Genomic DNA, 23,565 nt, shown 5'->3' on the forward strand with positions numbered 1-23,565 from the left:
ATGTATTCTACATTTTTTATATTCCTCATCAAATGGTTCTCTCCTTTCTTTGAATTCCTCCCTTCTTCTGTCTATATCCACTTGACGGATGCTTAGTATCTCTTTTATTAATGTTCTTATAGCTTGCTTTATTTGGCTAAATATTTCACTTTTGAACTTGTCTATGAGATCCAGAATATATCTCTTTATGTCCACTAGTGCTGTGTCTGATATAGAATGTTTGCTGTTCTCATTCTCCTTTGTATTTACCTGTCCTGGGTCAATGTTCTCAGGATTGGGACCTGGAAACTTTTTGTTGTTGCTTCCTCTTCCCATCTTTTTTGCTTCTTCCAGGAGGCCCCAGTTTCTTTCTTTGTTGGTTACAATTCTTCTGAAGCATGCTGGCTAGATGACCCTTCACACTGCCATATGCTAATGAGTTGCAGACACGAACAGCCTATGCTGGCTTCTCCCCTCCGGATCAGTCAAGCTGCTGTGGCCTGTACTGTATTACATTGTGCTGCCTCCCCTCTGGATCAGCCATGATGGTGGTGGCACTGGTGGCAGCAGAGGCATGGGTGGGGGTAGGGGTGGGGGCAGTCAGTGGGCACCGAGTTGCTCCACTCCTCCACCTCTGGTGAGCCCATGGGTACAGGTCTCACTAGTGGCCTGGAGTTGCTGGAGGTGGTGGTGCGGGGTTCAGTTAAGCTGCTGTGGCCTGCACTGTATTACTTTGCACGGCCTCCCCTCTGGGTCAGTCAAACTTCTGAGGCTTCACTGGGTTAGTGTGGTTAGAGTGCACCACTGCTGTAGGGATTTGATTTTGGATAACCTATTGGGTCTCAGCCAGGTCATGTAACCCAGATCTCACTCACTCCACCAATCTTGTTCGGGAAGGGAACAACTGACTGAAGTCACTGCTGCCCCTTGTACTTGCCTGCTGCCTGGTCCCAGAATGTCATCCGCCAGAGTCCCCACTATTGATGGAAAGGCTCCACTCCAATCAATCACCACAGGTTGATGTAGGCACCCTGCCAACTCAGCTCTTCATTTGGTTCACTGACCCCTGAACTCAATGTCAGAGTGGCAGGAGCTCGGCAAGTCACAGTGGGACCTTGGATGGTCAGCAAGTCACCTTAATTTATTCTTGGGATGAGAGAATTCATCTCCCTCTGTTGGGGCTCCCCACTCTGTATTATGATGAATTCTAAGTTGATTATCTCAGGGAGCCTCTGTAGCCAGTTGTTATCTATCCGCCATTTGTGCTTCTCCCTGTGTTGGTCATTTACACATCAGTTTCTGGTTCCTTTTTACGCATGTTGGGATTTTACTGGAAAGTGTATTGAACCTGCACACTTCTCTGTAATATGAACTTTTTAACAATGTCTGTTCTTCCAGCCCATGAACACAAGAGGTGTTTTGTTTTGTTTTGTTCTGCTTTGTTTAGTCTTTTTTTTATTTTTTGGTACCAGGGATCGAACTCCCAACTGCATGCTTGCAAGCAGGCACTTCTGCTGCTGAGCTAAATCCCCAGCCCCTTGTTTAGTCTTTTTGAGACTGGGTTTTATTATGCAGGTCAGACTGGACTTAAACTCAGTTTGTAGCCCAGGCTGACCTTAACCTTGCAGTGATCCTCCTGCCTCAGCCTTTCAAGTGCTGGAATTACAGGCGTGTACCATCATACCTGGCTTTATTCTATTTCTTGTTTTTTTTTTCAATATCTTTCATCAGTGTTTTGTGTCACTGCAGAGACCATTCACTTTCTCTGCTAAATATATTGCTAGGTGTCCCCGCACCATCCCCCAAGCCCAGTGAGTTTGGGATCCTCACTCAGCCTGGCCAGGGAACTTCTCAGCTTCCTGCTGCACTGGACCAGCTTGGTGGGTCTTGAGCCGGCCTGCGCTAGCCTCTCCACTCCTGCCATGCTTGGCAGACTCTGGAGTTCTGAGCCTGCAGTTCCCTAAATTCAGGAGACTGGGCAGCCTCAGGTGAGTGTCCCTGCACCATCCCAAAACCGGGAGTTTGGGATCATTGCTCCCACCAGCCAAGGAGCCGCACAGCTTCCTGCCACACTCAACCTGCACCACAGGGCTTGGACCTACCTGCTCCATCCTGTTATCCTTTCTCAATACTGGGAACTTGGCATCCAGAGTCCCAGGAGCTGAGGGCATAGAAGAGGAGTTCCAACAGGTCCTGGGGAAGCCTTGGAATAACACTTGAAACACAGAAATATAGGAAAATGACAAAAGACCAAATTACAATCTCAAACCTCCAGCTCATCCCAAGAAACCTTAGGAGCTATGTACATTGAAGAAAATATATGCCATACACCTGAAATACCTACATAATCACAACTGAAATAAAGAAGCAACTCTGGGAAGCTTTAAAGGAATTCAAACTAGAAATAATCTCCCAGGTAAAAGAAGAAATGATAAAAGAAATGAAAGAGTTGGTGAACATATCAAGAGAAGACACAGTTAAAAATTGGAGGAACTAAACAAAAAGGTAGAATTTGTGAATGAACAATACAAGAGACAAACAGAATACATAAAGCAGATGAGAAGACATATACAGGAAATCAAAAATTCCATTGAAAGTTGTAAAGACAGTCTCAATGAAAGTGAAGATAGAATTTCAGACTTCTGAGACAAGATTGCAGCTAATGAACAGGAAAGGAAACATCTTCTAAAAATATTGCCAGGTAATTGTGTGGCCATTTTAAATGAGTCCTTTCGTGCCTCCTTTCTTGGCAAATTCATCAATGGAGTACAAACGTGCTAATGATTTTTGTGTCTTGATAGTTAGTTCCTGCCATCTTACTCAATTCATTTCTCAATTCTATTTGCTTAAATAATTTAAGTTTGCATTACAGAACATCAGGTCATCTGAAGACACAGATACTTGGAATTTGCTCTTCCCTACCTGGATGTTCTTTATTTCTCCTTGCCTAATGTTGTAACCCCTCCAAAAAAAAAAAAAAAAAAAACAAGGCCCCATGAGATAAAAAATGTGGCAAGACCCCCGAGATGATAAATGGGCAAGATGATGTCTTTTTTTAAAAGAAGTGCTTTTGTTTTAGCTGGCCCAGCAACACAGTGCAGATGGAATTTGCAAAGCTTTACAACTGAGTTAGAATTCTGACTGATTTTTATAGCTCATTTATGATTAGCTCATTGATCATTAAGTACATAGTGATGAGAAACAGAAACAAGGTGGGCCTTTGTTCCCCTTTGCTTGAGGTCAGAGGCATTTCACAGTGGGTGGTTAGCCAATTCATAGCCCTTGGTCTGCCAATTCCAGGAGCATTTGTCTCTCATAAAGGGAACAATGGTTGAGACAGAATCATTTGTCTCTTACAAGGGGAACAAAAGTTGACACAGCAAACAGGTTACTAAGGTGGGGGGGACGACGACACACACAGAACAGCATGACAATGCGGTCAGTTAATTTATAACAAATTTATAACGATGTGGTCAGTGCTCCAGGTACATAGTTACTATGGAGATAATCATAGAGCACAACACCTAATTGCCCTGATTCAATTTTCTCATGCTGTACTGAATGAGAGTTGTGAAAGCTGGTATCTTTCACCTGTTCCTGAACAAAGAGGAAGTGGTTACTACATGTGTGTGCACACGACGTTTACATTTCCTGTGTGGAGGTGATGTATGTTCAAAATCTATCTCAAGTCCTGTTTTTATTCTCTACTCCTCCCCTGTCTCTCTCCATCTCTTGGTCATCCTCTTCTTTGGGAAAGATCTGTCCCTATCTCCCTACTTAATAAAAGATAATAGTTATCTTTTATTTTGCTAATTTGATTTTGGGTTTCTCATGTAACAGAAATCATGAAATATTGATGCTAACATGTCTGACTTTTCACCTAACATTGTGGTCTCTAGGTGCAGTCACTTTGCTGCCAACGACTCGTTTACCTTTCTTTACAGTAGTACTCTGCTCTGCATAAATACTGCATTTTCTGTCTAGCCATCTATCGATGGACAGGTAGGCAATGTCCAAGACTGAGCTACTATGACTTGTGCTGCTATAATCCAGGGTGCACATGCATCACTGTAGTGTGATGTCTTTAACTCTCAGGAGGATACCAAGATGGGGAACAGATGGGTCACATGGAGTTTCTAACATTAGTTCTCTGAGTAATGCCCATACTGATTGCCATGGTGGTTGAAACAGCTCACATTGTCACCATCAATGTGAAGTGTCTCTTTCCCCAGCAGTCTCTCCAGCGTTTTCAATTTGACTTCTTGAAGGCAGCCAATCTTGGAGTAAGATGGAATATCAATGTTGTTTTAATTTGCATTTCTCTAATGGCCAGCAATGTTGAGTGTCTCTTCATGTATTTATTGATCATTTGCTCTTCCATGAGGTGTCTCTTCATTTCTCTTACCTGGTTTTTGATTGGATGTGTTATTTTGGTTTTTTTCTCTTTGGATATTCTAGATATGAATTCTCTGTCTCAGGAATCTCTGTCAAAATCTGTTCACAATCTAGAGGCTGTCTTCTCACTCTGTTTTTGGCTTCTTTTTCAGTGGAGGAATTTATGAATTTGAAATAACCCCACTTGCTATCAGATCCATAGAGACAGAGAATAAAACACTGGGTTAGGAGCTGTGGGCGATGGGAGCTAATGCTGAATGGAGATGAGTCCCAGTTTTGCAAGACCAAAAGAATTTTGGACATTTGTGGCATAACAATGTGAGTGGACTCAGCATCGCTGAATCTTCACAAAGAAATTATTAGAGGTCATTATATGCTATGTGTTTTCCAAGAATCAAGGTTATTGAAGTCTGTTGAAAAGTGTAACGCATGTACAAACTAGGTATGCACAAGTACAAATTCCCCATGGAAAATGTAATCCTTAGGATCTGCGAATGTGTACGAATAAAAAAAAAAAAAAATAATAATTTTAACAAGAAAAGAAGGAAAGTCAGACAGGGGCCTGTTTCTTGCAGAGACGGGGACCAACTCACCAGCCAGACACCGTAAAAGTTTCTAGGCACCGTACACGGAGTCCGAACCTGGGTCGTCCTTGTCTCTTCTGGGTGGGAAATAAGCACACACAAGCAACTTTCAGTGCCTGTTGTGCAGGGGATGAAGGATCGTGAAACCAGGAACCTAGTCCGAGTCCCCTCCTCTGTCGCCCAGAGTCACCTTGGAGGAGGCCTCAGAAGGGAGGAGCCCTGGGGCGGGGAGGTGGAGGCCCCGCCCCGCATTGTGACGTCCGGGGGGAGGGGCTGAGGGGTCAGCGACTTCACGGAGCAGGGCGCCCCCTCGCGCCCCGCCTCTATCCCCACCTCCGCCACCTCTTTCTCCTGCACACCCTCTCCCAGCAGGGAGCATCGGCTTTGCCAGCCTCCTCTCAAGTACGTTGGCAGCCACAGATGTGGATGGTGCCAACACCCCAGAACCCCAGCCCTGCCCAGAGGCTCCCGGGCTCATCCTGAACGCCTGCTCCCCGCCTCAGGACTCCCCCAGCAAAGTGGGCGGCAACCTGCTCTGCAAGGCTGCCGTAGTGATCGACATGGGCACGGGCACCTGCAAGATGGGCTTCGCCGGGCAGGCGCGACCCACGTGCACCGTGACCACGGTCGTGGGCTGTGGGCCCCGGAGCCCGGCCGGCCCTGGGCAGCGGGAGCTGGAGACGCTCATCGGCGAGGCGGCCCGCGCGCGCCTGGACCTGCAGCTGCTGCAGCCCGTGCGCGCCGGCATCGTGCAGGACTGGGAGGCCGCGGAGCTGCTGTGGAGCCACGTGCTGGAGCACGACCTGCTTGCTGACCACCTCGAGCACCCTCGGACCCGCCCTTCAGCCTGGCCACCAACCGCGAGCAGCTGGCGGAGAGGGTCTTTGAGGCGCTGCGCTGCCCGGCCGCCTTCGTGGCCTCGCAGGCGGTGCTGTCCGTCTACGCCCACGGCCGGGTCAGTGGGCTTGTAGTGGACATGGGCCACGGGGTCAGCTGCGTGACGCCGGTCTTCCAAGGCTACGTCCTGCCGCACGCCCTGGAGCGCCTGGACCTGGCCGGCAGCCACCTGTCCGCCTTCCTGGCCGAGGCGCTGAGGCGCGCGGGCTGGGCGCTGGGGCAGCGCGACCTGCATGTGGTGGAGCGCATCAAGCACACTCACTGCTACGTGGCCTCGGATTTCCAGCAGCTGCAGGCGCAGGCAGACGCGCAGAGCAGACGCTGTGTGCTGCTGCCTGACGGGCGCGGGGTTCTGCTGGGCAAGGAGCGGTTCCAGTGCCCGGAGCTGCTCTTCTGCCCGCCGTCGGTGCCGGGGCTGCCGCGCGAGGGCCTCCCCGCCCTGGCCGCCCGCAGCCTGTGCAAGCTTCTGGCTGAGTCGCTGGTGCCCGTGGCCCAGCGCGTGCTGCTGTGCGGCGCTCCTCGCTCTTCGCCGGCTTCCCCGGCCACTTCATGGCCTGCGAGGCATGCACCCTCCTGTGGATCAGGGGCTCCATCCTGGCCTGGCTGAGTGCCTTCCAGTCCTGCTGGGTGCTGCGGGATCAGTGTGAGGAGCAGGGCCGGCTCCTGATGTAAGACAAGTGCGCTGACCACCAGACCCAGGGTGAGGAGCGGCGGGCAGTAAAGCCTCTTGGAGCCCACTCATCCTGTCATCCTGCAGGAGTGCTTGGCCGCTCTCCTTCCAGTTCAGAAGTCTCCTAGTCCCAGAGCCAGCCCGGATTCCCACTCAGCCAGGATGGGCCTCCTAAAACCTGCCTTAGTCCCACATTAAGTGACCTCCCAAGGTCGAGGTTCAGAAACACCAGGGTTGTGACCTTTGACACCAGCACCCCTAAACCAGCCCCAGCACAGTTACCTGTTCAAATGATGTCAATTCATTGTCCAGGAATTTGAGAACTCTGCCCTCCCAGAGATCCCCTCAGGTTTAGAAACACAAATGCGTGTTTCTGCAAGACATAAAAGAGCCTCAGATGCTGTCCTGTGAATTTTATTAGCAGATTTTGCTTCTGTTTGGTCTCAAATTCTTTTTTTTTCATAGTTATAGTCTTTATGCTCATACAACACAGATTTGACATTAGAAAACAAGGAGGCATCATGGCATATAGTAAGTGAGTTAGGCTGGGCCTGATTAAATATTTGTTTAAAATGTCACTTGGCATCAAACGTTCTTAGCCTCTAATTAGGAAGGAAATGTTCACTATCAGATACACACAGATTATTCAAGACAGCCGATCAAGCAGTCTGGGGAGCAAGGCTGTGGAGAGTACAGGACTTTCAGAAGACAAACAGAACTCTGCTGACTGAAGCTGGAAACACACCTCTCTCCATGACCCTAAGAATTCACAAGGTCAGTTCTCCCAAATATTAGATTAATTTGTCTAGACATTTTTTTTCCTACAAGGGAACTAAGAAGTAAACACAATTTTTCAGGGCTTTGGGGTCCTTATTAAATAGTGCAAAGACACACACACACACACACACACACACACACACACACAATCAAGTGACACAGGGAGAAGGAGGCCAGCTGCAAACCAAGAAGAAGCCTCTAGGGCACCCAGCCACTCTACACCTTCAAATTGCACCAGTGTCCAGAACCGTGAGAAAACCAATTACTATTTTTAAAGCCTCCTGAAACTTTGCTATGGTAGCCTGAGCAAAGTAATCAAGATTTTGATTACAAAAAATCATTCTGAAGTTGGCTATAAATTCCAGCCACAACCATTTGACCAGTTATAGAAATGAAGACTATTTGCAATATATGTTTTCATATGTATCAATACAATATTGTTGTCTTTTGTCTTATCTGCTTATCACAGAATTTGTATTGACATTATTATATCATGGTATGACATAGTGTTACCTTTACATCCTACTATTTAAGTTACGAGATGTTGAGGTGAAGAATGTTGAAGGATGTTACATGCTCTTCTGGGAAAGGGTTAGTGAATTTCTGGTTTATGTGGGAAAACTGTATCATGCTTGGTGGAAATGTGGTCTTATAGCTGTCTTGATTTGGAGACTGAACATGGTTTCAGGTGCTGGTAAAGTTCACGTGTTAGCTTTGCAATGTCATGGAGTCCAGAGAGTTCATCAGACATCATTCAAATGTCCATACTAAGGTACTTTTTAAAAAACATCCACAATAGTTACTATATTGCACATAGTTATCCTCTAAATAGTAGCTCAGACTATCAGATATAGGCATGCAAAGTTGGTTAAATAAGATAAGCACCAAGTTGTTTCTTTACCTCAATTGCTATCATTGCAGAAATTTCCAGTGTGTGACTTGTAATTTGCTTCGTGTCTGTGTCTCCTGGACCAGTTCTGAGTGGGCTGGAGGTCTGAGATCGCACCTTGCTCCTTCCTCTTGACATTTGCCTGTGTTCCTCTGAATCAGCTGGCTGCTGTGTCCTGGGTGTTCCCTTCACTGGCTGCCCACCCTGTGGTGTAGGGGATTGGGCCAGGCACCTGGGTTCCCCATATCTAAAGTTCCCAGGATGGTGGAGAGGTGTGGGGTAGAGACATACTGATGCTCCCCCACGGACTGTGGGACCTGGGGGTGTGTGACCTCCTCCCCTCTGGCCTGCAGGTTGGGCTCACTGGGAGGGTGGTGATATTTATTTAATTATTTTTAACAGTTTCAGTAATTTCACAAATAAACCTTACAAGAACCGACATGGAATTATCTTGCATGCATATTCTGCTTTTCAGATACAAAGAGAATTTGTTCCCAGGTGACAGGTTGCTCCCAGGTCCTGTGGTAGGCGGGGCTGACTTGGCCTTCTTGCTGCAGGCTCTAGGGATCTTCTCAGTTTACCCACAGCCCTACCTGGAGCCCAGCCCTGGCTCCTAGTTGGGGGCTGCAATCTTTTTTTAAATCAGATTTTAAGATGTTAGATGTGCCTTTTAGATGTACAATATTGATCACTTTCATCAGAGAACTTGTACCTCTATGTGATACAACCTGATTTATTTCCCATTCCTCTACCCTCCCTTCGATCTCTCCTCTCCTTTCCATTTACAAAAGCTTTGTTTCCATGTTTTATTTCCCTTCTCATTTTGTTTTACTTTACCCTTCTTTCCTTTCCCTTTCCCCCTCCCCCTCTCTTCTTCCTCTCCACATTTGAACCTTTTCTTTCTATTCTGTGAAGGCACGTTTTGTGATTAATACTTAAATCAGAGTCAGCATACTAAATAAGCTTCCCCTGCACAGTGGGCAGAGGCCTCCTAAACAGTTGAAGATTTTTATACAAAAAGGCCGTTCACTCCTAAGGAAGGAAGAATTCTGCTAGAAGCTGCCTTCAGATCCAAACCTCTTTTTCTTTGTGATGCTACAGAATTAGCCCTGGCCTTTGTACATGCTACGCAAGTGCTCCACCACTGAGTCGCCACCCCTTGAGGCCTCAAACTGTGATTCTTCCCTAGATCTTCATCTTGCAAAAATACCCTGCGACTCTCCTAAGTAGTTGTGTCAAAACGCATACCCTTGATCTGGAAGTTCACAGAAGATGTGGAAAGCACAGCTTCTAGGAGACCAGTGCTTCCCAGTCTTGATTGTCACTGCCTAATTAGCCTTTTCTTTTCTTTTTAAAAAAACTGTCTTTCTGTGGTAATGGGAAGTGAACCCAGGAATTTAAACTGAGCTACATCCTCAGCCCTTGCTTTTTTAAAAGAGCATCTTGCTAAGTTGTTAAATAGCTAGGCTGGGGTCAGCATTTCAGAGCACTGAGGTTATAGACATTTGTGACTTCTCGTGACCCTAAGGAGGCTTTTTCCCCTTCGTCACCCTTACCATGTATGTTTACTACCTTGAGTGTGTTTTATATCTCACGTATCTTTTTATGCTTTATATGTTAAAAAACATGTTTTGCTTCCTATAGTTAATTTCCACCCCTTTGGGGAAGTGTCATGAGCAATGAGGATTTTTGCTCTTAGGAGGTCACACAGCGGGCTGGACTTTAAATTGGAATGGAAATCCCTCACCACATGCCCATTTGAATGACTTGAATTTTAGATCACTGTGTAATGCCATGAGTATTTTGAGCTTTACTTAACCATACAACTAGATCCAGTGTTTGTTGGATATTTGTACTTTGACAAATGTACTTATTACATCTAAAAACACACTAATACACTAAGCATAGAATAATAAAAACAAATCTCACAAAGTCTATTGTGTGAAGTCTGGTGTGAAATCAGATATACTGATTGATACTTCTGAAGTCCAGCAAAATGTTGGAAGTGGAGAATTTTTGATATCTGGACATCACAGATATCAAATGAAATTAAAAATTTAACTTACTCATGGTAAAATTATGCCCTTTATCAGTGTAATATGCTTTTACTTATTTACTTTTTGGTACTGGGAATGGAATCTAACATCTTCCTGCCAAGCTATATATACAATTATTTTTAATTTTTATTTGGAGGCAGAGTCTCAATCAGTCACTTGCCCTGTGTCTTGGTTTATGTTGGTGGCTCCCAGGCCTCATGCATTTGCATTATGCATTTGTGACTGGTTCATTGTCTAGCACTTGGATTGGGGGTGTGAGTGCTACACCAGCCTAGGGGTGGAACCAGGATGTAATGTAATGGCAGGAAGAAGGTGTGTCTTGCTCTCTTGCTGATTTCTGCCTTGCTGTTTGCAGCTGCCATGAACTGCGGCCCCGCCATGCCATCCTGCCTTGGAGCCAACTGTAGGGACTGAAACCTCTGAAAAACTAAGAAATAAACCTTTCCTTTCCCAACCTTGGACATCAGGTATTTTGTCTCAGTGACAAGTGAAAAAAAGGAACTAAGACCCCATGGCTGGGCTTGAAATTGTAAACTTCTTCTTCAGCCCTCCTGCTTGCTGGGGAAATGAATTTTTTAGGGTGAAAAACAGAGGCCAGAGGACCTGGTGAAAGGGAATGTGGAATGAGCAGGCTTCTTCCTGCTGTAAAGTTAGGGCTTCCTGAGCCTGGCCTGGAGTAAGATCCACACCAAATCCATGGAGACTGGGGGAGATTCATCTCTAAATTCAGAACCTGTGAGGAGGCACAAGGTTCAGCATTATGCTTTAATGTGCTTTCTAAGCTCGCTAGGCACACTTTGACCTTCTGCCATCAGTGTCCTTCTCCATCCCTACCACAACTGCTGTGTTCAGAGTTCTTCAAGGAAGTCCAGGAAATGGAAGCTCCTACTAAACCTACAGTTTTGCCTTCCTGGTACAGTGAAATCTCCCTCTGAATTCTGTGACATGACACATTCATGCAAGTGCTTGTTCATCCTATGTGTATGGAATAATTACTCTATGTCTGGAAGCAGGTGGGATAGTGTCCTTGTCTCAGTACCTAGGATAAGGATGGAAATACAGTACTGGTCACAGGGTCAGGCTTGTTTCAGTGGCAAATGCCACCAAAGGCTGTGTTCATGGCTAAGAATCTAAGGTCAAACCTATGAAATATGCAGCTGGGTAGTTTTGTGGTAACACTCAGGTACAGGGCCCCCAGGTGCTTGCTGTGTCATGGTGCTACTCCAGTGTGTAGCCTGCTGGTGCTTAGGAGTCTACACAGTAGTAGGTGATGGAAATGAGCAGTAAAATGTCATTGGTATTTACAGCCCTTGCCATTACTCATTACCTTCTGCCCCCTGACCTCGGGCAGATTAGTGGCTGCATTTAATTCTCACAGAGCATGAGCCTTACTGTGAACTTCACTTTCCAAAGACCTTTGTCCTCCTTATGACAGTCTAATGTCTGGTGATCAGAGGTTGAGCTGAGGCAATGATGCTAGCCCTGGAAAGCAGCTATAAATATAGATTAACTGTAGCAAAAAGTTTGACTGTTCAGAGACCATAATAGACCATTTGCTTGCGTATACCTATCAAAACCCTATCAGTGAGTGACAAGTGACAATTTAGCTGAATCACTAGCAGTCTATCTAGCGGTAGGTGAACTGATGTACATAGATTGTACAGCTGCATCGGGCGGCAACTTTAAGTTAGAAAGCCAGCACTTATTTTGACCATGCTCTAATTGGACATTATTCACTTTAAAGACTTGAGGGTCTCTATCTCCCATCAATCCCAGACGGGACCATAGATGTAGCAAAACAAGCCCAGAACTCTGATTGGTTCTGCATTATTCTGTGTGGTCCATATATTCCATTTGTAATACAATGTAATGTCTTGGTTACTTTTCTCTTGTTGCTGAGACAAAATAGCTGATGCCCAAAATGAAGGAAGGAAAAGTTTATTTCTTACAGTTCTTGTGAGTTTCAGTCCATACTCAGTTGGCTCCAAGGCAGCGTAGCATGATGGGGAAACCATTCTCAGTGGCCACAAACAGCAAAAGTGAACAGAGCAAAAGAAAGAGAGAAAACTTTCTTTCCTCACTTACATTGTATGCCAGCCCCGCCCATGGGCCGGTGCAGCATTCACACAGCTAATCCCAGTACTAGACAACAAACCAATCACAAACATCAGATTCAGCCACCTCCATGACTGCATGAGGCTTTTGGGGCCATCAAAACACAAACCATAACATGTGACAAAAATAGAAATAAAGTGTCCTAAAGTGTACTTGAGTCAACATGAAATAACCCATCTTCCTTGTTCCATGAAAATATTTTCTTCCCTGAAACTTGCCCCTGGTTCCAAGGAGTTGAGGTTTGCTGATCAAAGGGCAAACAGGTATCAAGCATGTTAATTAATTACTAACATGAGAAGTACTAGATCTGCTCTAGAATAAGGCCACAGAGAAAAAATGAAATTTATGCTAAAATTAGATATAAAAACAACCTTAAAACTGTATGTATGGAACCAAATTACCCATCACACAGGGTGTCTTTGCTATCTGCATGCCACTGTGGTGGTGGTGACAGAAGCCAAGCTGTAGATTGCGCCCAGCTGCCCATGTTCAGATGGACTCTATTAACTGTTTGCAATGGAATATAGAAGAATAAAATAATATTGTAGGAAAATGGATGGAACTGAGAAACATCATGTTCAGTGAAATAAGCCAGGCACAGGAAAACAAGCACTGCATATTTTTTCTCTTATTTGAAAACCAGTGAGAAGTTAAAAAAAAGTCTGACGAGAACATAAACATACAGGGGTGGATGGAGATAAGGCAGGGTAACAGAAGGAAGATCGTCCATGGTAAAATTTGATGTATGCATGGGTAGAAATTTTGCAGCTGTAATTTGTATGTTTTGTATATGTTAATGATAACTCTAAAAACCAGGACAAACAAGGGACCTCTGGAATAGGGACCATCCCTTCCCTCAGTGTATTGCAAGGAAAAAAGTAAGTGCCAAACAATAATGCTTCCTCATGTTAGATTAACTTTATAGACTTTATTATGAGCTAGATAAAATATAAACTAAAACTGAACAACTATAAGAACGCCTCATATGAAGTTTGATCTCACCAACCAGCTACATTCTGCTTCTAAAAACAAGTTTAATCATAAATCCTTTGTGGGTAAAATGATCCTTGGCAAGGTTTGAACTAGAATCAAAAGACATTTAACAACACTGAAAACTTTCTAGTGAACCTCTCTCCAGCGGCTCACTTCTGGGGTTCTTTAGTAGTCTCTGCTCCTGTCTCCTTCTGGTTCTCAGAACTTTCCTCCTGGTTGCTCATCCTCTCTGCCTCCCTGGCCAGCCTGTCTGCCTGTAAGGCCTTGGCCAGTCTCTCCCTGGCTTCCTTCACTTTCCAAGTCTGTCTCTGGATGTCAGTGACCTGCTGGTGGGAAGAGTCAGGTAAGAGACGCAAGGCTTCGGGGAGCATCTCTTTCCAGAATGGAGGGAGGCCAGGGGCAGGCTGCATGCTCTCAACATCAGACTTGCCCAGGAATCCTCCTTGATTTCCTACAGTCAATATTTTAAAAGTGTTTTTGAAAGCCAACTGTTCTTCTTCAGTGCCTTGGCTCTTGATTGCCTGCAGCCTCCAGCCTGCACAGAGCTGCTGGGGCTTCTCCAGCTCCTTCTCCTGTAGACCACGCCAGACTTCATTGCCAGGGTGGGCGGTGACAAGAGTTACTCGGCTCCGAAAGATGCAGTTGGTCAGTCGATCAGCGGGTATAAAGGTTACAGCAGCCCTGTGCTTCACCTTGGGACCATCAACTTGTTTCTTCTGCACATGTGGTGGTATCATTCTCCTTTTGACTTTCCCCTTTTAAGACAAAATAAAATGTAAAATTTAAACAAAATTTTGGCAGAAGACTACCTGTAGCCATGGAGAATCTTCTTGATTCATTAGAATCTTTCAGCCTCCCGTTTTTGGAGAAAGGTATTTGAAATCAGTGTTTCATAGTTACCTGGAAAGGTGATTAAAGCTCAGATGTCTGCAACCCAAGTAAGTCTGGGTGTGGCTCCCTCTACAGAGCTAATGACAAAGCATTTTCCACCTGCCTTTGCTGCTAAGCCTCTCTTCTCATTCATGACCCTGTCATTGTTTTCTGGTGTCCCTAAGCCATCCTACTGTGAAACACTGACATCACAGTTGTTGATTGATTTACACTATCCCGGTGGGGGGGGGGGTACACTCTATTAGTTCACACAGTGAAGAAACTGGTGGACAGTGTGTTCCTGAGAATAGAAACCCATCACTGGTGTTGCTTGTATATGTCTCTGATTCTACTCACAAGTATTAGCAATTACAGAATAACTTTCCTTAAAACACCATCTTCGTTGAACAACAGGGTCATTATACATATGGCACATGCTTGCAGTCTCAAACAACTTGGGAGGCTGAGGTAGGAGGATCAGTTCAAGATAAGCAGTTCAAGACGACCCTTCGCGGTATATTAATATCCCATTTTAACAACAGAAAACCAAAAGCACAAAACTGCCTGCAAACTTAATGAGGTTTAACTGAATAATCGAAATACGCATGACACTTTTGCAACCATGTGGATCCCATACTCACAAAAAAAGGCTGCCTTGAAGCCGAGGGTGTTTCAGGTGCTCTGCTGGCTGCTGGCTTTTTCATTTCTGGCTCCATTTCTGAGATAAAAACACTTTGTGGCCTTTTGGAAAGTGTGGTGGCCCCTCATCCAGGTCCCCTTCTATGGAGGAGGAAGAAGACAAAGAAATCAGGACAAGCCAATCACTGCGTTGATAATCTATAGAACACATCCAGGTATATTCCTGGAATTTCCAGATTCTTAAATCTTTATATTAAACTAAAATATGTGGAGTCACTAGCCCTTCACGTAATGTTCATGGGTGGGATTTTAAAGTACTTTTTAGCCAGTTGACTTTGCACTTAATGAAGATATTGTATTTTATTGAGATTTTAAAAGTTACAATTCTCTGAACATACTTTCATCTATTTTCTGTTTTGTCTAGTCTTTCTTTAAATAAAATTTTAAAAAAGAAAGTTACAATTGACAAACGGTTATGTGTGTGAATATAGTACGGTGTGATACTTTGCTCCAGAGGTTCATGGAGGTTCAGTTCCCAGCGCCTCACTGTTTGTCATTAATAGCATTTAAACCATGTTTCCAGTTCTCCTCTCGTGTCAGCACCTTTAAATATGTTCTTCAAAAATTGAAATAGGGGCCAGGGTTACAGCTTGGCAGATAAGCGCCTGCCTGGCAGGAGCAAGGTCCTGTGTTCCCTTCCGGGTACAAAAGTATAAGTGAAATGGGAACTTTTATGTACCTAAAGTTTCTTAACAAGTTGCTTAATAATGAAAATTAGAGTCTTTTTATAATTCCCTCAATAAAGTATAACAAGTATTTATAAATCTCTATATTCTATGCCACATGTCTACTAACAGAAATTACTAGTTTGTACATGAGCATTTCATGTAATTACTGGCAAATGGGAGATGGTTTCAAATGTCATACTTTTGCCCTTTTCTTTCATTCAACTGGTTGTTTTTTGATTCATTTCTTTACTTGAAAGAGTGAATTAAATAGTTCATTTTCCACTGTTCTCTCTTTTAACATGTGAGATACAATCAGATACAGAATTGTGTATATATGCTTATGATTAAATCATGGACCCTTCGCTTGAAATACTCTAAAACAAATACTTTTACTATCTCTTCCATTGGTGATAACTTAGTACACTCTGAATTCTAGTTTTCTTGTCTTTTGTATGATCATTATCATACATTTTAATTATACATATAGTTTGATCTCTATGAGGCATTTCTACAACTGTTTCATATACCAATACACTATTCCTTTATTTTGATTTCTACATTATTTTATGTTCCTCTTTATTATTCACAGTTTTCATTTATTATTTTCTTTTAAAAACTGCCTCTAGACTCTCCTCTCTCACTGCATCCCTTTGCCTCTGTCTCTCTGACTGTCTTTCTTAGTGCTGGAAATTAAACCAGGAAACTGATCTACCACTGAGTTATGACTCTAATCTTAGAATATTATTTTTTTTAATTTAAAATATCTCACTTTTTTGTTTCATTATCTGTATTTTGGGGCTGTTTTTGTGCCATGTGTAGAGTTCCAGTCTGGTAAGAGATTTATTTTACCACTTTTTTTTGGTATTGGGGATCAAACTCATAACCTTGTGCTTGCAAGGTAGGTGCTTATGCTCCTGAGCTAAATCCCAGCCCCTGTTTTAGCACTTTAAAAATGCTGCTCTGTGTGTTGACCAATTGTCAATCCTTTTCTTGTTCCTTTTGTCTAATTACCAGCTAAAATTGTTCACTTATCTTTGGTTTTTAGAGCAAGGTATAGTTCATTTTGATTCTTTTGTGTGGTTTGCTTAGAGAAGATGAACTTCACTGAATCTGCGGGATCTGAGGTCACCTATGCACTTGAAAAGTGTAGATATACTTTCACTTCTGTTTTTCATTCTTTCCCTGAGTTCTCCTTCTCCCCTTTAAATCACATCTCGCGAAATTTCGAGTCAGTCTGTCTTGAACTTTCCAATGTGGTTCACCCAGGACTCTGGAATATTTTTTTTTTCTACTGCCTTTCAATCTGGTAATCCAGCTTCGGTTGTAGGGAAGCCACTTTATAATTTCTTATGTTCTTAATTTCAATTCTAAACATAAATCCATAATAGCTTTAATGAAACATAAAAGAGCAGCTTTACAAGAATATTTTGGACATAGTAAAATTCAAAAATATAATACAATTATAATTTGGATCATATTAAGAGGTATCCTTCGTCCAGTTTAATCAAGAATTTGGCAGGAAGACTGCCAAAGAAGAGATTCAGCTAATGTACAACCATAAATAACACGAGGCCAGAATATTCAAAGTATTATAACAAACAAACAAACATAATGAAAAAATCACTAGAAAACTTGGTTTCAATGTTAAGTAGTCCCTACACAAAATAAGGTAAAATAAAATAAATGGACAATAATAAAATAATTTATGATGAGATGCTATGATATATCCATCAGTTTAGACAAAATGCAAAAAACAGTCAAACAATTGGTGGAGAACTCTAACCAATCAGGTCATTTATATAACAACGGTGAGTGCTTAAGCTGGTATAACACATGACAAACCACCCGATAGTATCTGTAGAAGCCAAGTGTGTGTCTACACGTTCCCCTACACAAAAACAGTCGCTAGCTCTGTGCACATGTTCTGATTGGCTACAGAACCTGGAGTTATAATAAACTAAATAAATTTATAGAGCAGTGAACTAAATGGTCACCAGCAGGGGAACAGATAAATACTGTGGTACTTGTAACAGACGAAACTCCACGTGTTGAGAAGACTTTACAAAAAACTGAGCAACGTTAGGAGAAACCTCAGTCCACATGTGTGACAATGTGTATCCTGTTGTTTCATGCAGGTCACACACACACACACACACACACACACACACACACACACACGAGTGGCCAACTGTGCCAGGTTTGTTGATATGCACTCCTGATCCCTGCTACTCAGCAGCCAGATACAGAAGAATATATAGGGCAATTTTGAGAACATACTGAGACATTGCCTAAAAAAACAGAGAGAGAGAGAAAAGCCTAACCCATGACATAGTTTGAGACAAAGTGTGCTTCTGAGAGCCCAGGCAGGGTATCAGTAAAAGATGAAGCTAATAATCTCTTTAATTTTGGTGCTAGGCACAGGAGTGTGTAAAGGCTGGTGGAGATGTTCGGTTTGGTTTTTGTACTTCTGTGTACATGATAGTCCAATAAAAACTGGAGGGAAAGATAAACAGAACTGTAATTTCTGACACACCTCATTCAACAATCACTATTGCTAAAGAAAAATAGACCGTCTCCAGGATGTGATATTGTATTTGTCAAAACACATTATTCTGTGAATTCAAGTGAGGAGTGAAAATGTTTTCAATTGCTACATACAAAAACCGTATTTGCTAGGAAGGGTTAGAGTAAAAATAAATTTCACCTTTGGTTTTACATCTTCTCCTTTCTGGATTATTTTGTGGAACACAATTGGATACAGGGGAAATTCTGATGAGATGTCAGAAAATTATATGCACTTCAGTAAAAAAAATCTGCATCTCAAGAGATTTAATTCTTTAAATGGCTTAGGACATTTTAAAAGATGTTAAATGATATTGTATGCTCCTGGATTTGGAATTAGTCATGAGCCTAAAAATCCAGTTTTGTCACAGTAACTGAGCTCTGGTTGTTTTCACAAAGCCCTGTTGCTAATAAATTTATTAGGCCAAAAATAAAACACCTGGTTAAGTTTTAACCAAATGAGTGCTTGACTAATTTCTAGTCAGTTAATTTGTTTTCCGTTTGTCTTTTTTGTTTTGGAGGAGTGATGTTAGATCACATTGTAAGTTGGAGTCCACAAACGCACTGAAGTTGTGGCATCTACCAACTTCTAGAATCTGTGTTTTGCTTTTTGGGGTTTTGTTTATTTTATTTTTTGCTTTGCTCAAATAAGCCCTATTAGATTGGCTGGCTTTAAGAAATTTTCTTTTTAAAAGCCTATGAAGCTTCACTTCTGGATAAGCTGAGACGTTTCTAGGTAAATAAATCAGACGTACATGTAAATACCAAACTGTTTGTCTGATGTGAGAAACCAAAAGTGTAAATAAGGACCAAAATGTGTAATAGATATTGTGAATTAGGAAGAAAATTTTCAAATGGAAAGAGGAACAAGGGAGAAATGAGGGGGAAAGGAAGAAACGGGAAAATGAAACAAAATGAGAAAAGAAGGAAAAAATGGAAACAAAACTTTTTTGAATAAGGAGGGGAAGGCTGGTGGCATATACCTGTAATCCCAGAGTTTGGAGGCTGAGGCAGGAGGATTGTTGTGAGTTTGAAGACAGCCTGGGATACAAAGTGAGTTCAAGGCCAGCCTGCAAAATGAAACCCTGTCTCAAAAAGACAACAAACAAACAAAGAAACAAAGGAGAGAAAGGAGGTTGAAGAGAGAATATGGGAATGAGAAAAAAAGAATCAAGTTATATCACGTTCAGGTATAAATTCCCTATGATGGATGTGATCACTATGTACACCTAACATGCACCAATAAAAATCATAGTCTTTGACAAAAGCTTCTCTTCTGAAGATGTCTTCAATTTTTGATTGTTATTTTAAATTTGTGTGTATTTTAATATTTAGTGTAAATGAAGCACTATTTATTATATGGCAACTACCCCTCTATGGATGTAACATCCATGGATTCAATCAATGTCAGACAGAAAATATTCGGAAATAAACTATATCTACACTAGGATGCATATAATTGTTTTCTCTTTACTCCCTAAACAATACTGTCTATTCCCTAAACAATTATTTTTTTAAAAAATTTTAAATTTAAACAGGATAAAACAGAATAAAACCAATCAAAACAAACCAGAGTAAGTGACATAGGACTTCCACACATTATGAACTCAGCAATAGTTATTGTATGCCTTTTGATGTCTTCAAAAATAGTTTCAGATTTCTTTGGACATAGTTAAAGTCAAACAGAACAGAATAGAATAGAAACAATGAAAACAAAATAATGAATGCAATCAAGGACTTCAAACAAGACAATAGTAGACTCGAAATTGCTACCATAATATATCTTGTTATCTTTGAAATCCTGCCATTGGATTTAACAGAATAAAGCAAAACAAAAGAGAGTAAGACCCAACCCAACAAGACAATGGAAGTGATACAGCACTTCCAAACAATATGTAGGGAATCAGCAACCACTGCACCCCTGAGGAGGAGATGCCCCCTAGGTGCCACATTGTGTACTGCTATCCTCTGAACCTGTGACCAGACCCCTGGCCCTAGACCTGCAATGCCAGTGAAACCCCAAAGCACCACAGGCATCCAACTGCATTTCACCTCCATAGTTATCATCACAGCCTGTAAACAACTATTCCCATATAAATTGACAAACTCTTCATTTATCACTTGCATTGTATTAGACAATAAATCATTAGAGATGACTTAAACATTCATAAGGGGATTTACACTGGTTCTATGCCAGTATTGCATCATTTTACTTACAGGCTCGTGCATGGACAGATGTTTTGATTATTTGCAGGTCTCGGTACAAATTCTCCACAACTGACCAAACTGTATCTTGTACAGTTTTAGCTCTGTGAGCTCTCTAAGTTTAACATTATGAATAACACTGCGCTGTGGATTGCAGAAGCATCTGAGTTAACTAAGCCCCTTCTCCCCTGTACACTGTTAAAATACATACCTAACGGCTTCTCTACTGAGGGCCAGTGCTCATCACCCCCCAGTGTGCGGTAAATTTCCTATATATGTTTACATCACGAATCTAAGGTGATTCCTTTTTCAGCTAAACATCTTCTAACTAATGCTTTCTACTTAAGAAATGTGGATTTCTTATTTCCACGAGTTTGTCATTTATATTGTTCATAACAAAGTATTGGGAAGTTGTCTCTCAGGAGTTAATCCCAACATTTTGTGGGATGCGGAGGCTGTGCCTGAACCTGGGGAGGATGGGGAAGATTGAGGACTTCTGCCGGTCTCCTGGTAGCTCAAGGTGAGATGGCAGGAGCTCTGTCGGCGTCTCTTCACTAGCATTCGCAGACAGGAAGTGTGCAAATAAAGTCCCGCACCTTCTTGTGATTTGTACCTTTGGCCAATGTGACAACAAGGTTGAGGAGCAGTGATAGTGTCACTAGAATTGCAGCTCTGTAGGGATCCCTCTAACAGAGGTCTTACTCAGTCCTAATTTCTGGTTCTTCTCTGGGCCGGAGAATCCCTTCTGTGCTATCTCTAGGGCACCACAGGCACTGACTGAGCTCCGACCCTGCCAACACAAACAACCCTTCCCTGTGAGAACTGCCCCAGACCCTGGGGTACGGATCCCTCCATACTTACCCACAACAGGTTTAGGTGGGTTCTGCAGCCGATGCCTAGGGGAAGCTTGGGAAGGCTGGTATCAGCGAGGACGCACACCTGGTATCATCTAAGTGTACTTGGGTGAGGAAACCACTTCAGCTGTTCTCTGCCTGGCCCCCTTCATGCTCTCCGTCTGATGGCATCATCTGGAGCATCCTGAAACTACCTGTGGCTGCGTCCATTCCCAGACATTCTCACTCATTGGTTTCAGATGTAGCCTGTGTCACCGTCCGAGATCGGGAAGCTGTTCTCAAAGAAAATAATAATGTCTGAGAGACAAATTGTAGAAAGAACCAAAGGCTGTGCTGTATCCAAAGAATGGAAAAGTAAGATCACATACTGTCGTGTCAACTTCTCTAAGAGGCTGAGAAGTTACCGATATAGGCAAGGAATTATAAGGGATCTAGGCTAATAGAGGGGCAACATAACCTTGTCCTTTTTGGTGACGGGGAGTATTTTTCAGGAACCTGGGTACCATGCCATTGCATTCCTTTCATGCTCTGATGTTTCCAGATGTAGCAACTGGTAGGTGTCCTTCATCTTCAAGGAGGTGCAAAGGCTGGGGAAGTCTAAATGATTTCTCAAATGATGAACACAGCTTCATGCCGATCTGAGTAGAATTTGACTTAAAAGTCAAGGCAGCAAAAAGTTTAGCACAATAACAAGATGAAGATGTTAAGTCTTTTTATCTCTTTCTAATCACCCAGCAGACCTCTGTGGGCAACGTGAAGGATCAGTGTCTTTAGCAAAACTCTTGTTGAAGTCCCTGAGAAGTAACCCAGGTAACTACGATCGTCTTAAGGGGCGCATCCCAGGTTTTCTTTACAGAAAAGCTGGCAACAGAAGTGTAACAGATTGCCCAGCTGCATAGGCTCAAAAATTAGCAGTTTTAAAATCAATGAGGAGCAAGTGAAGCTAAGACATTTTACTTAGGTTTCTCCCCATAATATCTGGGCTACAGGAAGTTTTACAGCCTCTTCCCCCAAGAAGCTAACAGACGATCGCAGGTGACGCATCTCTCTTCTCCTTCTAGAGTCCTTCCATTAAACAGACCCGGGAGCTTTCAGACTGTGGGAACCGGGTTGTGTTCCAGACAGTGTATCAGAATGGCTGTGGGAGGGGCTAGGACATCAGAAATTCTTCTTGAAAGAACTCCAGGTTTTCTAATATAAGTCACCACTGGTTAATGTTTTTTTTTTTTTTTTATCATTTCAGGGTTTTTCAGCCTTTGGGTAATAGAAGGAGAATTAGGGAAGAAAATTCTAAGGGCTGGTGTCTGATCCCAGGTAAGATAAATCATACATGCATTTTGGATCAGGGGAACATGTCAGTACCATCAGGAGGGTCAGAAGTGTCAGGAGGTGAATTAATAAGCAGGTTACACTCCCAGTCGCAGCTTTCAGGATCTGAAAAAGGTGACTTCCTCACAGTAAGGAAAGAGCTGATTAAAGCTGGGTGCAGGGGCACAAGTGTGTAAGTCTAGCTACTCCACAGGTGAAGGCAGGAAGGTTGAAAATTCCAGGCTTCAAGAGAGCAAAAGGAATAGACTAAATTCACTAAATTTTGAAGAGTAGTTATCTTCCCATGCATTGAGAGTCAAGTTATTGAAAAGACATTCCTTCCTTCAGGGTATATGATTGCTACCTACGCTAAACTGGTTGGAAATATGTGGATTTCTGGATTCTCTATTTCGTTCTGTTGGTTTGTGTGTTTGTTATGACAGTACTGTGCCTTTTAGTTACTATAGCTCTATTGTGTATTTTTAATTTAGGCATGTAATTCAAAGACAGACACCTAGAGTTTTTTTTTCTCACTACTGCTTTGGCTATTCAGTATTTTTACAAGTAGTATAGGACTCCCTTAAGAAATTCTTGTAGGGTTAGTTTGTTGGTGATTGATTCTGCCCATCTCTTGGTCTTGGATAAACCTTATTCATCTCATTTCTGAAAGATGGCTTGACTGAACATGGTGCTTTTGGCTGGTTGGGTTTTTTTTTTAAAACTTTGAATATATTATCCTCCTTTCTCCTTGTCTAAAAGTTTCTTCTGAGAACTCTGCTCTTCTTTGTGGGGAGATTTTCTTATGTGATTGGCTGTGTTTCTCACTCTGGTTTTAGATTTTCTTTTTGTCTTGTATTTCTACAGTTGTGACTCAAATATGTGCCAGAGAGGACCTATTTGGTTGACACTTCTTGAGATCCTTTGAGCTTCCTGAAGTTGGGTGTGTATATTTTTACAAAGATTTGGTGAGTTAACAGCTTTTACTTTGATGGATAGTTTAAAAAAATTATTGATGCATACTAATTGCACAAATTAATGGGTTT

General features: G+C 42.7%; 1 protein-coding gene and 1 pseudogene across 3 annotated transcripts; one reads left to right on the forward strand and one right to left on the reverse strand.

The window, feature by feature from the left end:
* Positions 1–5,378: 5,378 nt before the first annotated feature.
* Positions 5,379–6,527, forward strand: LOC100716495 (actin-like protein 9; annotated as a pseudogene).
* Positions 6,528–12,184: 5,657 nt separating this feature from the next.
* On the reverse strand, positions 12,185–21,458 carry LOC101787326 (methyl-CpG-binding domain protein 3-like 2B). 3 transcript variants are annotated; one of them, XM_063229296.1, is made up of 4 exons: positions 21,222–21,458; positions 19,139–19,225; positions 14,868–15,006; positions 12,185–14,111 (listed from the first exon to the last, which is right to left on the reverse strand). In XM_063229296.1, exons 3-4 carry the CDS (start codon positions 14,940–14,942, stop codon positions 13,506–13,508), a joined length of 681 nt encoding a protein of 226 aa, XP_063085366.1. In that variant the 5' UTR covers positions 14,943–15,006; positions 19,139–19,225; positions 21,222–21,458; the 3' UTR covers positions 12,185–13,505. The 3 variants fall into 3 exon arrangements, with proteins under 3 accessions (XP_063085366.1, XP_063085368.1, XP_063085367.1); XM_063229298.1 differs by having other exon boundaries at positions 19,139–19,240; XM_063229297.1 differs by lacking the exon at positions 19,139–19,225.
* Between the last annotated feature and the right edge of the window lie 2,107 nt (positions 21,459–23,565).

The sequence above is a fragment of the Cavia porcellus genome, unplaced genomic scaffold (genome assembly GCF_034190915.1).
Source record: "Cavia porcellus strain 051 isolate PalLab524CR breed Dunkin Hartley unplaced genomic scaffold, mCavPor4.1 scaffold_17, whole genome shotgun sequence".
NCBI lineage: Eukaryota > Metazoa > Chordata > Mammalia > Rodentia > Caviidae > Cavia > Cavia porcellus.

Excerpts from the sequence above, each read along its gene's own strand:
- LOC101787326 (XM_063229297.1), bottom strand. The coding sequence starts at position 14,942 with ATGGAGCCAGAAATGAAAAAGCCAGCAGCCAGCAGAGCACCTGAAACA. Across the intron at positions 14,112-14,867 it reads CTTCAAGGCAGCCTTTTTTT|GGGAAAGTCAAAAGGAGAAT; the intron begins GTGAGTATGGGA and ends TTGTCTTAAAAG.